The sequence below is a fragment of the Falco rusticolus genome, chromosome 5, assembly GCF_015220075.1.
Source record: "Falco rusticolus isolate bFalRus1 chromosome 5, bFalRus1.pri, whole genome shotgun sequence".
NCBI classification, from domain to species: Eukaryota; Metazoa; Chordata; class Aves; order Falconiformes; family Falconidae; genus Falco; species Falco rusticolus.
The window spans coordinates 9,508,891-9,524,215 of NC_051191.1; the positions used below are offsets into that span (position 1 = coordinate 9,508,891).

General features: G+C 36.1%; 1 protein-coding gene across 1 annotated transcript in view; it reads left to right on the top strand.

Moving 5' to 3' along the window:
- CADPS2 (calcium dependent secretion activator 2) overlaps positions 1-15,325 on the top strand; it is a 323,439-nt gene that overhangs the window by 211,829 nt on the left and 96,285 nt on the right. Inside the window, exons 12-13 of the mRNA XM_037389390.1 lie at positions 3,597-3,733; positions 7,355-7,542. Of these exons, the coding sequence (XP_037245287.1) occupies positions 3,597-3,733; positions 7,355-7,542 (325 nt within the window). The remainder of the gene's footprint in view (positions 1-3,596; positions 3,734-7,354; positions 7,543-15,325) is intronic.

Below are 15,325 nucleotides of genomic sequence, written 5' to 3' on the forward strand. Positions count from 1 at the left end.
CTACCCACTCTCCTCTCCTGCCTGCCTGAGTTAGCTCAAATTGCTTCCATGATGCTTCAACTCAAGCAGGGATGTCACTGAGAGCCACAAAAGGGAGGAGATCACCACTTCGCAAGGCCAGTTCCTGTAGTAGTTCATCCTGGCACAGAGTCAATGCTACAGAAAAAATATTTGCTTCCAGGCTGGAACTGGCCACAGATGATGCCTAGTGATTGGTTATCACTGGGAACCACTCAAGCCTGTGCCATAAACATGGAATTCTTGGTAGTATTATTCACTCAACTCTACTGAGTCACTGAGGATGTGATGATTTTTATAGCCTATGCAGCTGGACTAAAATTGGAGGTTTCTTGCAAAGATGGCAAAGGGCATATTCAGGACGCTATTCTGCCAAAATTAGTGTCCTTGTCTAAAAGAACACTTAAACAATTTATCAAAACTCTTGCAATAGCTTTTGTAAGTTTTTACAGTGGTTTGAAAATATATATATTTGTCCTACCTAAAAAAAAAAAAAGGATATTTTTTTGGCTAAAAATTTGGCTAAAAATTTTCAAAAGATGAAATAGATATGCAGCCTGAAACAGACAGGGTAACATGGAAATAGAGCCAAACTAATGAGTTTGAGTTAGAGACAAATTTAAAGCAGGACAAAAAATCCATTAAGAAGGGAAGAAAACTAACTATGAAAAAGCAGTATTACTGCTTCAGAGTTCTCCCCAAATATCTTCCCAATATTTCCCAAGATTGAGAAAGTGTAGAGAATAAAATGGAGTTCTATTTTTTTCTTAACTGTATATCGCAATATAGCAGTCTTTATGTCTTTTCCATTTGCATGTAGCTTCAACAGGACACCTAAAGCTCATTGGTTTAGGAATTTGAAAAATAAACACACTCTTAACAATTTTTAAAAGTTGGATGTTAAATAATTTTTAAATCACAGTCATATAACATTTATGAATTTCTCATAATCTTTGATCAAGTACTTTTTTTAAAAAAATCCATTTTGTTTCAAAAAGATTTACCAGTTATCTTGTATGTATATCACAAAAGTAAAATAAAATGTAATGTATTACACTGTTCCATTTTTCTTTTATTTCTTTTATTTCCTGCTTGCCTACAGCTGGCAAAGGTAAGTTCTTAATTCTTTTTCTATTGCTAAAATATATCTGGGAACAGATCTTCTGTTACTGTTTGAAATGTTAGTTATACTGTTTGATTCACTTAAAAAGGTGATGAGCAGTCATGGATCTTTCTGTAGAATTACATCGAGCAAGAATTTATATTTTTAAATAAATATTTTTGCTTATTTTGCCCAAATTATGTAATAGCAGATTCTGCTTTCACAAGCTGCCTTATATTCAATAGGTCACCTTACACATGCTGATCACCTGAATGTCTGCATCAGAATGCCGAATCCGTTTCATTTGCAGCACCGAGACTCCTGATTTCAAAATACTTAATTACTTGTCAGTACTTACAAAGATTTTCTTTCAAAATAGAGGAATCTTTTATGGTTGTGTGGTTAACCAGAGGGGGAAAAAAATCAAGCCAGTTAATTTAAGAGAGATTCAGCCGTGTATAACTTGTACAGGAGACCAATGGCAGAAAGAAATTTTCTTTTCTGTCATCTTCCTGTCAATAATGGATCAATAAATCAGATATTTGTATAAGAAGGAAAACTTACAAGAAATGTAGAAACCAGCCACACATTAAACGTGCTGGGTTTGGAAAACTTTATCTGCATGTGGATCATTTTGAAAACTATAGGTAACTTCACATTGTAGTTTAGTGCTTTCAGCAATGTAGTGTCGATATCAAGTTGTTTATCTTTGAACTGATGTGTTTAATTACGTTTAAGTTGCACTAATTAAGAGACAGAATTTCATGTACATATGTCAAAAATATGAGCTACATATGTCATTAATGATAGACTACTCTAAGGCTTATGGAAATATTGTTAATCTATGTAATCACGTATGCTACTGATCCTTAAACCATTAAAAATATATGCTGCTGTTTCTCTGGGATGATGGTCTCATACCTTACACCATTGATGTACTGTCATACTGTTTATTTGCTACATCCACCTTGGTGAAATCTGTCACATGGATGTGACTCTTGCTTTGACAATGCAAAGCCAAGTGATATGAATTAGTTTCTGCATCTTTCTAGGATGTGATGCTGCAGATCCTTCAGCTTGAATTAAATAATTCTCCCATCTACAAATACAGCTGAAAGTTGGACTTGACATGGATCAATATGATCTGGGGCTAAATTTCTAAATGTGACTGATTATGTTAGCATCATGCCCACAGATCAATATTGAGTTTTATTATGAACCTGACTCTATAATTGGGTTTAATCAATAAACTTTTGTCTCCTTTTCTTTAGAAATTTTAGGTTTGTACTATGCAGGTTTTCAAAATTGCATTTAGGATACACTTAGATCTATACTTTTCTAGTAACGAATATAAAAAGACCTAGGTTTGAATTTAAAGGAACAAAGAGCTAAGACCCTATTGAAAGGGGAAGTCAATTTTTAAGTTGATAGGACTGTTCACCCCAGTACAGTCTATAGAATCCAAGACAGCTAATGTGCTAATACATAACTAGTCCTTTTGGGCACTGTAAGGCTTTTTCTGTCCATACTTGATAGATAATTCACATTGAGGACTTTGACAAAACATAGCATTAATGAAAGCAATCGCTAGTGCTTCTCTTTTGATAAACCCGCGGGGTTTAAAGGCGTTGAAAGATGCAATCTGTGAAGAACAATAAATTTGGGCCTTTGATTGAAGTGCCATTTGGGATGGTATGTTTTCTTGATGTATTTACACAAAAATGCTGCTCCCTTTTTCTCTGCTCTTTGCTGGAAGGTTGAAGGAGCTCTTTGCCATTACTACATTAAGGTTTGTCTCATTAAAAGCTGAGTACAAAAAGAAGGCTGGAAATGACCTAGCTCAAGCCAGTGTGTTCATTTCTGCTCCAGTTTGCCATTTGAGAAGTAGGCTTCAAGCCATGATGAATATTTCTATGAGTGGTACTTTGATCTGCAATAAAGATGCTCTTTCTTATCTGAAGAAATAAAAGCATAAACCTTTTTTTTTGCATTGGAGGGAAGGATATTTATTTGGTTATTTTGCTAAAATTAGAAAGAGCACCACACAAACCCAGAAAATTATAGAACACATTTTTTTTTGTATTTATAACATTGTTTTATAGATTGTAACATTTGAAGAGCTCTGCTAGAAAACCATGATTGAAGAAGAACTCTTTTAATGAACTATGTTCTGTTTTCCAGCAGCCTTTCTAAATTTTAATTAATCTCTCAGTGGTTAACAACTTTAATTTTTTTCACTGTTACACCTCATAAATTGGTATGATAGAAAATTAATTCAGTAACATTATGTTCAGATTAAGAAACAAGATTCTGCAATAAGTAACCTGCAAGCATCTACTTATGTGACTTATTTACTTGAGGTATTTTCAAGAAAGTTTATATATTGAGACTTATATAGCATGTATACATTTTTGTTAGTAAATCTGCATACACGCTCACATGTATTGTTCTGTACATTTTTCCTTTGTATGAACAGACACAGACCGTGGCCAGAAACATGGCATGGATGAGTTTATTTCTGCTAATCCCTGCAAATTTGACCATGCTTCCCTCTTTAGACTGCTTCAGAGGCAGACCTTGGATCACAGATTGAATGACTCCTATTCTTGTTTGGTGAGTACTGGCTGGAAGATAGATATAAAGAAGTGAGAAATAGTTGTTACAAAGTAGTCCTTTCTTCCTAGTTCATTCAATAGCTGCAGTTGTGGTTAGAGTTAAAGGGTCCAATCGATTGATTTCAAATTTGAAAATTATACACTTGAAAGCTGCTGCTGTGCTACTCAATAGAAAGCAAAGAGACCCAAACTGTCTCTGATTTTTTCAGCTGGAATTTATCATGTCCTCTATGGAGGTCTGAATAAAACAGAAGGGTTTGATAATGGTAAGAGCTCCTGTGGTAGGATTTATTGACACCTGTACAGGCATTTTAAGTTACAAACGTAGTCACCTCATGTCAGACAATTTCACCGATCTTGTAATTCTTCATTCCACTGTGGTGTGAAGAAAGGAAAACACCAAAAGAAGGGAAGCAAAACCACAGGCCATATATATATAGGTATATATGTATTACCTGAATTGCAAATAACAAATGGCAGTATAATTATTAAACAAGAAAAAGTGAAATGTGATCTCTGTATTAAAATGAATGTTTTTCACATTCAAAGACAGCTATAAAAAGTAAGATTTTGGCATAACATGCTGCTTATTTGTAGCTGCAGTTTCCCTTTCCTACAGAACATTTTCTGTTCTATGCTTTGGGGACTAGGAGTTCAGGACGGGGCTCCTTCATGTTTTGCTTTCAGTAGGGAAAACCAGCAAAAATCTTGTGGAAATCCATCAAATTATACGCACTTAGTAAACAGGTTTGTGTGGGTCAGACCTCATAACTTCCTGAGGCTTTATTTTTCACCTGATACAGTGTCTGAAACAGTGATCTCTCACTAAGAACCTAAAATGCCTCATAGCACTTGTTTTGGGTTTTTTTTTTTTTACTTTATTATCCCAACAGCAACAAAAAAGGATAACTTTTTTTACTTCTTTTTTCCATTGGTCTGACTAGTCATGTAATACAGATAATGATGGGTCATTTAGGCTTTGTTTGCAAGTATAAAAAAAGGGGAAAAATTATTATTTGATGGCAGTTGCTTCCTTTTTAAAATACTACCAGATAAGTATGTACAGAAGTTAAAGGACTCATTTTCTGTCTGTGGGTTGCGCACGGAATCAAAGAGGTCCGAAGGAACATCTGTACAAAGTAATTGGCACTCAAACAGAAAATTATTAGATTTCTAACAGTTCATTGGGGTCAAAATCAATAATAATAATAACAACAACAACAACAATAATAATATAAAACAATTAGTTAATATAACACTGAAATCAGGAACTGTTAGAAGAGGTTAGGGAAAACACACAGTGCTATAGCAACTATTAAGCAGATGCATTTCATATTGTTCTTTTTAAAATCCAGCTTTTAATCAGTAGAATGGGTGATCATTTTTGTTAATTTGCATATTTAACTGTATTTTTAAATTAAAAAATTGGGAATGTCAAGGTAGCAATAGAATACATGAACATGTAAGTGTGTTCTTTTTTTCCTGAACAGCTCACTTCCTATTATTTTTAGAAACAATGCATCCCTTTATTTCAATAAATATAGACTAACCACACATAAAACTTGTAAAAAGAAAACCAAAAATGTGTAAGAATTAATACTAAGCACAGCTCTGTATTAAATTACAATATGGCCTAAACTTCTTTAATTCTGCATTCTTCTCTGTATTGAGGAGCTTCTTCGGGATATTTTTGCAATTATACAATAAAAAATATGCAGTTATCTAGTACTATGTAGCATATAATTGTTGTGTGTTTGTAAGACTTAAGCATGGTATGGGGCTGAACAAGGAAAAGGAAGGCATATATTTACATGAAAATGAGCACACTAAAACAGATCTCTTACAGAGACTGAAGTTGAAGTAATGAATTCTATAAAAATTTATATTCTTTTTACAATTCTCTCCTGTTAGAATGTATAGAAATTTTAATACTTATTTTCTTGTGTACTGCTAGGCATTGACATGCAGCATTTTATCATGTTTTCCATAAAAATGTAGAGGGAGATCAGTGACGATGATGTATTGGCAGAGTATCAATCACAAAAAGCACTGTTTATTATACCTAGGTCTAGGATACATATTGCAGAAATTCAGTTAAAATCCCTTTTCTTTCTTCTTTCAATAGAATGCCATATTTTGTAGCAAACACTGTGTAAACTACAGGAGCCACTGCAACATGACTGGCTATTAGTTTAAAACCCTGAGTACTGTTCAGCGTTCTCTAATAAAGCTAAGTGTTCTCTAGAAACAGCTGTAGCTCAGCAGTGGAAACACTAACCTCAAAGAAATTAATCAGGAGCAAACAAATTTATGAAATAACTTTGAGGTGTTCTTATCTCCAAATAATATGTTAAATTCAAGAGCTGGGGGAGAAAATAAAATTTTAATTCCTGTCTCATGTAAGTCTTTTAGTAATGTTAAAACAGAGATGATTTAAACCTGATGTGAAAATATTTTAAAGTAGTTTTAATAGTAGTTTTGCGGATATTTTGCATAAAAAACATCTGAATTTACAGAAGGAATCACAAGCAATAGGGAAATATTCGTCTTCAGCTGCTAAACTGGTGTTATAAATTCATGACTTGCAAAATCATTTTGCATGCTCAAGCTATTTGTATATTTGAGTTCAGGTCATATTCCTTGATCTCTCTTAACCATTTGGCAGGGATGATGAGAGGGAAATATCACCCTGATTAAGAAAAGAACAAGGAAAAATGCTTATTTAGAACAGCTATGCAGTAGCTGTGGTTTCCCGAGGTTTATGTTTTTCTCCCTGCTGCTTTTTGGAAGCTCACTCTGCTGTGGTTTTTTCATATTGGGAGGCAAAGCAATCAAGGCTCTTCTGTTTTATATTTCTCCATCAAGAATCAAATATTTTTTTTTTACACTCTGGATTCACTCAAGGACTAATTTTGTGGTGGGAAGGAGTCTGTATTTTGTTCATGTCTATGTCAGGGTTGCACTGTTTTGGTCTCATCAAGACTTTGCCCAAGTAAGCCCTCAGTGTGCTGCAGAATGTCTTAATTATTATTTAAGGACAAATCATACTCATCTTACTCAGATGGCTTTTAATAAACTGCCTAGCTTTGTAACTCTTTACTAGTATAAGTTGTTGAAAGTGCATGCATGTTATGTAAGAAACAGGGTAAATAGTCGAATTGCAGTTCTCTCATATTAAAGTTGCAGCCACGGGGAACTGACCATCCAGAAAGTGTGTTTTAGTGTCCACATTAATGTCCCTCAGCATTACTCAAATGCTGTCTCATAGCTTACAATTAATTACTTTAACAAAATTAATTTTGAAGTGTTGGCATATTTTATGTTAAGTTTTGATATAATTGAATCTGTACCAGACTTTGGATGTTTTGTAAACTATATATTTCATAGTAGTGGTAACGCAGAACAGCAAATAGTTTCCTGACATTTACTCCTTTCAGCAAGAAGGTTATTGTTGGATCTGGCTTCCAGTGCCATCACCGTTAGTCATATATAAATCATTCCAGTATAAAAAGTTTATGTAATGTACCTAAAAATGTATGCTTCTTTTCTTTGATTTAAAAGCTGTGAGTGGGAAAAGAAATCTCAAAATGTTGTGGGGTTTTTTGCCTTTCTCTTTCAGGGTTGGTTTAGCCCAGGTCAGGTCTTCGTATTAGACGAATACTGTGCTCGCTATGGAGTAAGAGGCTGTCACCGCCATCTTTGCTATCTCAATGAATTGATTGAACATTCAGAAAATGGTTCTGTCATTGACCCAACCTTGCTCCACTACAGTTTTGCATTTTGTGCTTCTCATGTTCATGGTAACAGGTAATTTAATGATACATTTTTAAATGTATAGCCTTAGGAGCAAGCAAAAGTATTTATAGGCTCTTGCATTTACCAGGTAGGGAAGTTCCATACAACAGAAATCTGTTCACAAAGGTTTCTGCAGGGGTATTGGAGGTTCTATAGAAATTGCTATTTAAAAAAATATTCTCCTATTAGTTTGTACTGTTTTAATGCAGTCTTGACATTGTAATGACAGACTGATTCAAGGCTAGAGGATGTCATGCTGTTAAAAAGGCAGTTTTCTGCATTCTGCATTTATGTTGTGTTGGTGAACGGTGTTTGCAGTGAACATTTTGAACAATTTTGCAGTTTAAGGAAAGGTTTGACTTTTTTTCTACAGACTGTATCTTGGCAATTAATCATATTATACTGAGTTCTGGCTGTGCTACCACAGGGAGAAATAATTTATATTGGGAATGTAGTGTGACCCCCAGCCAGGAAGAGCTAGGACACTTGTGGAATTCTTTCTACTAAAGTAGTAGGCTGCTTCAGGAGTTGGTCACAGTGATGCTCTTGAGATGATGTTTTCTTTTCACTTGCAAGTGAGAGACTTGGAAAAAATTAAGTTCTTGCTTTGCTGCGCTAAGCACATTCTTTAAAAGAAGCTTTTGCTTCATCTGTCTTATTCCTAATTGTGAGGGAACTAGCTCTGCTATTGAACAAGTATTGGAGATAGGATCATTGGATAGCTCAGGTTGGAAGGGACCTCAGGAGGTCTGTAGACCAACCTTCTGCTTGAAGCAGGGTCAGTTGTGAGGTCTGACCACATTACTCAGGGCTTTATCCAGTCAGGTCATTCCCCAGTTTGAACCTGTCATATTGCAGTGTAGTTATATCTGTTGTCTCTTGTCAACCTCCCAGTAGCAGCTGGGGGCTGTCATTCAGTCCCCCTGGACACCACCTGTTCTCCAGATTGAACAAGCCCAACTCCTTCGGCCTCTCCTCAGAGCAAGAGCTCTGGCCTCTGACTGTCATGGTGGCCATGCACTGAACTCGCTTCAGTTCACCCATGTCTTCCTTGTACTGGAGTGGGGAGTGGGGCAGGCAGTCTGTCAAATTGTAGGACAACATACCCTTCTGTACACAGTAGATTTGTAGACTGCTGTAGGAAATTTGTTTTAAAAGTTCAAAAATAACAAGGGGTAACCCAATAAATCTCCCCCTTTCAATTGATCCAACCCTGCCACTAAGGGAAAACCTACTCACAGTCCCAAAAAGCAATTACTGTGATGCTGTCAGTAAATCCTCAAAACTGAATCTTAGTAGGATCAGGAGTGAGAGAGGTTTTCTTCCCAATATTTATGCTTATGTTGCGTTGCAGCCAGTCACAGAGGCTGATTTACTTGTCCTTGAGCCAGTGAAGAAGGGACAATCCTGAAAAAGGATACTGGCGCAGACAAAACCTCATCTGTGAGAACAGGAGCTGGGCATTTGTGACCTGAGTGATTTGGTAGTGGGAGATTAACATTACGTAATCCTTTATAATAATATCCAAAATTAAAATGCTTTTGAATGTGCCTGAAATACTCTCAAGAATCTCTGTGTTCATACTGGTAAGTTAGATTTTCTGGCTCTTACCTGGTAACCTCTTCACCATAAAAGCAGCTTCTTTAGTCAGTTCCTGAAGAACCTGACATACTCGTTTTTCCTACTGAGTCTAAGTCTTTGTTGTTTCTAGCGGTTCTATTACTAGTTTCAAGCTAAGAAGACAAATATACAGTGATAATTGCTCAAACTTATTTCAAGAATTCAAAAGAAAGGTAGATACATTTCTTTTTCTTTCATAATTTAAGTGAAGGACAACAGTGTGTGCAGTGCATGAAAATATCTCAGGGAGCACATCATTTACACAGTGGTAAGCACTCTGTATTCTGTCTATTCCTTCTGTACAGATACTCTCTGAATAGCATTATGAGTGTTTTAGGAATAAAAGAAGTGTTGATCAGAGAGGGTCTGACTAGAACTGAGATATTGTAAAAAGGAAGAAAAAAGAAACATGAAGAAAGAAGAAAAGTAAGTCAAGGACAGAATCAGACACACTCACTGAGGATGACAGACACATATATACACACATAATACATCCACTCATTCATCTGCTGCAGCACTAAGAAATAGTAAAAGGGGAAAAAAAAATCCACAGACAATGCATGACAGGCCAAAGTTCTAGGCTGATCCCTGGCGTTATACATCTTAGTTTTAGAAGTCAGGCTGAGAATTGGAAAGACCACAGAACAAAGAGCTTTATACTCTGAGCATAATGTATTTAATTTGTATTTCACCTTTGCTTGACAGAGGGAGCTTAGACCTTCCACTAGCCTGAGAAAGATCATCAGAAATGATCTTTAAGTCAGATAGTGGAGGAGCATATAGAAACGCAGACATATCTGTAGTTCAAATTATTGATTACTTTTAGGCATGAGTTTTTTAAGAGTAGCAAGCAATCTAGTGACATCAGTCAAATGATCAGGTAAAGGTGTCACTTGCCTTTGTTTGTGGTAGTCTGGTGAGGAGGAAATGAAGCACAAATCAGAGCAAATCAAAATATACCAGGACCATACTGGGACATATGCTAAGCCCTCCAATGACTACATCCGATTCGCTAAATAAAACTGGTGAGGAAGCAGTCTCATAAATGGATTCCAAACTGCCCATTAGTCATAAGCACTCTCTGAGATCCCAGGCATGATTGTGGGATTGTGTATGCCAAGTACTGCTCCCAGTGAACACTATGAATGAGGCTGAATCAGCTTTGACTCTTTCCACCCTTCATTTGACTCCAGAACTCTTCCATCAGATTTGACCCTTCAGGTATCCCCTGTGCTCTTTTGCTGCATCCTAGGACTTGAAATAAGAACTCTATTTCATGCTGCAGGCTGTAACCCAGTAGCCATGGTTTGATTTAAAAACAACTGGAATAAACATATAAAAGTAAGTTGTTGTCGTACAGCTTCGGGGACATTGTGGAAGACAGATGAGACCTGAACAGAGCTCTGGTGTAGGCCGTATGCTTGGTGTCAGGACCAGAGAATAGTCCCCAGTTGTTTTCATTCTTGAGATGAAGATACAGGTAACAAGTTCTGACAGAGTAATCAAGCATACTGGTACTTAGTGTGTTTCTTATGCCAATGTTAGTTTGGGAACAGAAATGTTTATGCAGGGTTGAACACAATGTGCTGAGTCCTAGACTGAGGAATTCAAGCCTTACTCGTGCCTTTCCTTTCCTGCTGGGAAGAGTGTTATGACTGAGCTAACAAACTGTTCATGTTGAAAAGGTATTCCTGATTTTGTGGATGGTGTTATTAAGACGTTCTCTTTCTAAATAGCCAAAAAGCAAAATATTTTAGTAAAAGAATAGCCTTGCTGAGTGTTTAAACAAAAATACATCCTTGTTTCTGAATCAACTGCTTCCTTTTCCTCCAGTAAATAAAATCAACTTTTGTTGGCTGAGCTTCTGGTGCTACGTAACTTTAATAGCGTCTCCTCTGGCTTCTCTTCACAATGTTTTTCTTCTGAAATGTTTTACTATATGGTCCCTATCAAAGTTATTAGTTCACAAGTGAACTTTTCACACTGCAGTTATGCATACACTTATGTATCTCTGGTGAAACAGGCAGAACAAGGAACTATAGGATATTCCTGAATGCTGACATTTCAGTCTAAACAGTCCAGGTAGGAGCTATTGTTTTCTTCCCCGTCACGTTCACCTTTGTCTCCTTTTCATGCTGTGACTTCTATTCAGTCCCTCTTGTCTGAAATGGATGCTGGTGGCTATCACATGAAGTGCAAAGTGACTTCTTTCCACCTGCTGAGTTACAGACTGAATCAAAAAAATTCAAAATTCAAGCATATTCCATGGTTATACCTTTTTCTATTCTGAAAGAAAGCTGATTTACTGGAACTTCCTATACGAGAAGTGAAGGTGAAAGAATTGCTACAAAAATCGGTTTATAACCAAAGATAAATAATTTCTTTCTGCCTTCATTTTGAAATCTTCAGCATATGTGCGTTTGCATAGAATAGTTATATTATTAAGTTAGGGTTCATCTAAGCCAGTCATTCGTCTGTCTCCAGCATTGACCTGCTTGGAGTAAGAAGGGCAAGCATATGCAATGTTTCTTCTTAGTGCTCTTTCAGTCTCTAACACTTTGCAGCTCAGAATATGCCTGTTCAGTAACCTGGAGTGAGTGTCTATTCCAGGTACTTGTCCATTGCACCTCTGAACCTGTGTAAGCCCTTTGCATCCCTAGCACCTTTAGCAGTAAGTTCCACAACTCAGCCTCCTCTTGCCAGAACTCATGCTTTGAACGTGACTCCTACACATCACATTTCATTCTCTGTTTCTATTGGAAGAGACGGAGGAGAGAAAAAAAAAACCGACAACAAAACCCTTCTCTGTGTCTCTGCTATTCAAGATTCAAGAAGTATGAGTGAACCATGCATTAATTACAGTGGATGAATGTTTTCTGCTAATTCCTTATCCTTTCCTGGTGTTCCCAGTGTTAGTTTTGCTTCTTTGTCTGCTGTTCAACAGAGACGGTTTCATGAAATTATCCATCATAACACCACGATCTCTGTCCTGCATAGCAACTAATTTATCAACCTTGATCATTGTTTGCTGTTTTATTGTTACTTGATTTCATAAGGTCCTTCTGGAATTCCACTATGCCACGTAACTATGATTACAATCACATTTATTGTCACCACAGTTCTTAGCTGTTTGCCGGGTCTTTTATGAATACTGTAAAATAACACAGGTCACAGCACAGCTCCCTGCAGAACTCCACAGATAACTTCACCTTCGCTGCAGGTAATTACCATTTATTCAATCTCTTTTTTCACTCTTACTTCTTCTCTCTCTCTCTCTCTCTCTCTCCCTCTCTTTCTTTCTTTCTTCTTCTTACTTCTACTTTCACTCTTACTCAGTGGCTGCTTAATTGCCTTAAAAGCTTTTGGTTAGGGACTCTGAAAAAAGATTTTTGGAAATCCAGGTGCACCATTTCAGTCAGGTCACACTCATTCACTGTTTTTGCCCTCTCTGAGAGCTCCTTTTAGATCCTTGCCATCATTTGGCACTGCAGAGTCTTTTTATAGGCTTCTTGCTCCTGTTATGCTTGGAGGAATTATCTTAAAGTGGAGTAAATGAACACATAAGAGAAATGAAAGTATGGAAACTTCAGAGAGTGCTATACATTCATATATTTCTTTTCATTACTCAAGTGTTGTGTGATAAGAACCATTTATCTCAATTTTACACTTTGTGTCAAGTGATAAAAGTGTTCAGAGAAATCATGCCTTTCAAATCTGGGACAAGGAACTTTGTAAAAAAACCCATTATGTTGCTCTGCCTCTTCTAATATTTTTTTTTGTGGAGCTTTTGAATAGATATTTCTTTCTGTTCTGACTAAATTAACTCTAGACTTAAAGTTGTCTGTCTCTTGCTAGTTTCTCCTTCATTTTATATCTTTCATAAACAATATCTAATAAGATTTAATCTAAAATTCCAGAACTTAATTCAGTAGTTTCACCATTTATCTGCACATGGCCACCATCTGACACGAAAGGCTTTGTCCAGTTGATCTCTTCCCAGAAGCATTACGTTTTTATATGTATAATTTTGTAAATATAAATGTTTGAATAGCATGTAGGCTTCTTCTTAGAAGTTTTTCCCAAGAAATCATTGCTACCAGGATTTTGAGGAACCTCCTAGTATTAAGCAGTTGAAAACGCTTCCTCTTTCTGCTGTGCTTCTTATCCACTCTCAACCCCACATGTTCTGTCCGTGTTGTAATGATAACAACAGGTGCAAGTTCTTCTTTCACTGTTTTTTATTGGCAATTGGGCCTTCCACTTTAATCTTAATCTTCCAAGGCTGTCCAACAGCTGGACAAAGGAGCCTGAGATCTCCTACAGTATAGAAGTGTGTTATCAGAAGCTATATTCTATCACTCTACCAGCATCTTGTATAAATTCTCTCTCATGTTTGATACAGCATCTAGAGACTTAACAAGAGTCTTTAGGTTTTGTAGTTTGTCTCATTTTTCTGTCATTCTTCTGTAATGGAAATGGTGAGAGTGGATTTGTCATACTGAAAAGTGTGGATTTATTCAGAAGTCATTTTTATGTCACCAATTCCCCAGAGTAATAGAATGAGAAAATACACCTTTTAGGATTGATAGGCTGTGTACGTTTGTGCTTCTAGATGAGAAACAGTGTTCTCTCAAAACTGGAAAAACTAGTCCTTGGATATTTATATCCCTTTTCTTCAAGTGACTGTAGTCTTCCCCTTTTCTGAGGCTCACTGGGCAATGCTGAGAATAGAACTTTTTCACTAGGTCTTCCAGTTTTATGTACTGCCCTGTGCCAAACATCTTGCGTCATCCAGTTCATCATTTCTGGAAACTGATCACCTCCAAGGTATATGGCACACAGGGGAAGGTAAACCTTCTTTAATGTAATCTGTATTCTCCTTTTTAAGTGGTTCATTTATGAGCATCATACCCCCAAGGCTCTGATGTGAGGCCTCTAAATAGTTACGTTTGGGGGGTTTTAATTAATGCTGTTCAATTAGTGACAGAGTTTTCTATTACTTTTGTAAATAGCCACAAGGAAGTTATCAGTAGAGTTCTCCCGAGTTCAGAGCTAGAAGCAAAGTTCTTCACCCTGTTGCAGGTACTAAGTGAAGCCATGTTGACCTCACCTTTGCTTTACAGAATGATACTGTCCTGTGTTGGAAAGTGCTAATAATAACTATAATAATGTTGTAATAAAATGTGTCCTCACTGAGGTAAGTTTTGCAACATATCAAAATAAATCTACTTCTGAAAAGCCTCAAAGAAATTGTCAATAGAAAATTAATCAAATTCACACATTATTAAGAAAAAATAGAACGAAGTTCTGCGTATTTAAAGTGATGCTTGCCATCTTAGGCAACAAAGAAACAGCTAATGCTATTATATACTTTCACCTTCCCTGAACATTATACATGTCATTAATTTCAACTGATTAATGCCTATACATACCCTTATGCTTTGGGTAAATTGATATTATATAAGTACATGCTTAGCTTTTCAGTAGAAGGGCATTAGTGAATCCCACCTGAAATATAACTGCATAAAAGATCATTAAAACTAACCTGATTTATCATCTTAATCTGTTTTAGCAGCTTTCAGAATACATCTTTTTGGTTCACTTGTGAAAAAGAGGGTATGACCTGTAAGCAGATGTAGGATTAGACTGAGAAATGCATACACCAGAAGGCTCTATTGTGCTATTTTTTTTGTCAGAATGTTTGAAGAATAGTTACTATAAACAACAAAATGCTCAGTCTTCAAGTGCCTGCTGGTTAAATCTGTGTCTAAACGCCACATGATAATTTGCTGTCTTCATTTCCTGTTAATAAAAAGACGTCTGCTCTGCCTGCTTCTAAGCTGATAAAGTAAATTATTATTGTTCTTAATTTGTCTAACATAAACCATGGACTTAATTAATACAGTTGTGTTTTAAAGGAAAAAATTGGGTATTAAATTCCTTGGATATTAAAGTCCTATAAATAGATAATAAAATCTCTGCATCAAAATTCTAAACAGTTTAATCTTCAGTTTACTAAGAAACAAGAAGTTAAACTTTTATCTTGCTAATTTGAAACCTGTCACTATTCTTCCATTTTATTCTGCATCCTGCTGAATTTAAAAACAAGTGCTCTTAGAAAGCACTGAAGTCTTCTAAAACAATTTGTTTCTAGAAGTCAAGATGACATTTAAGT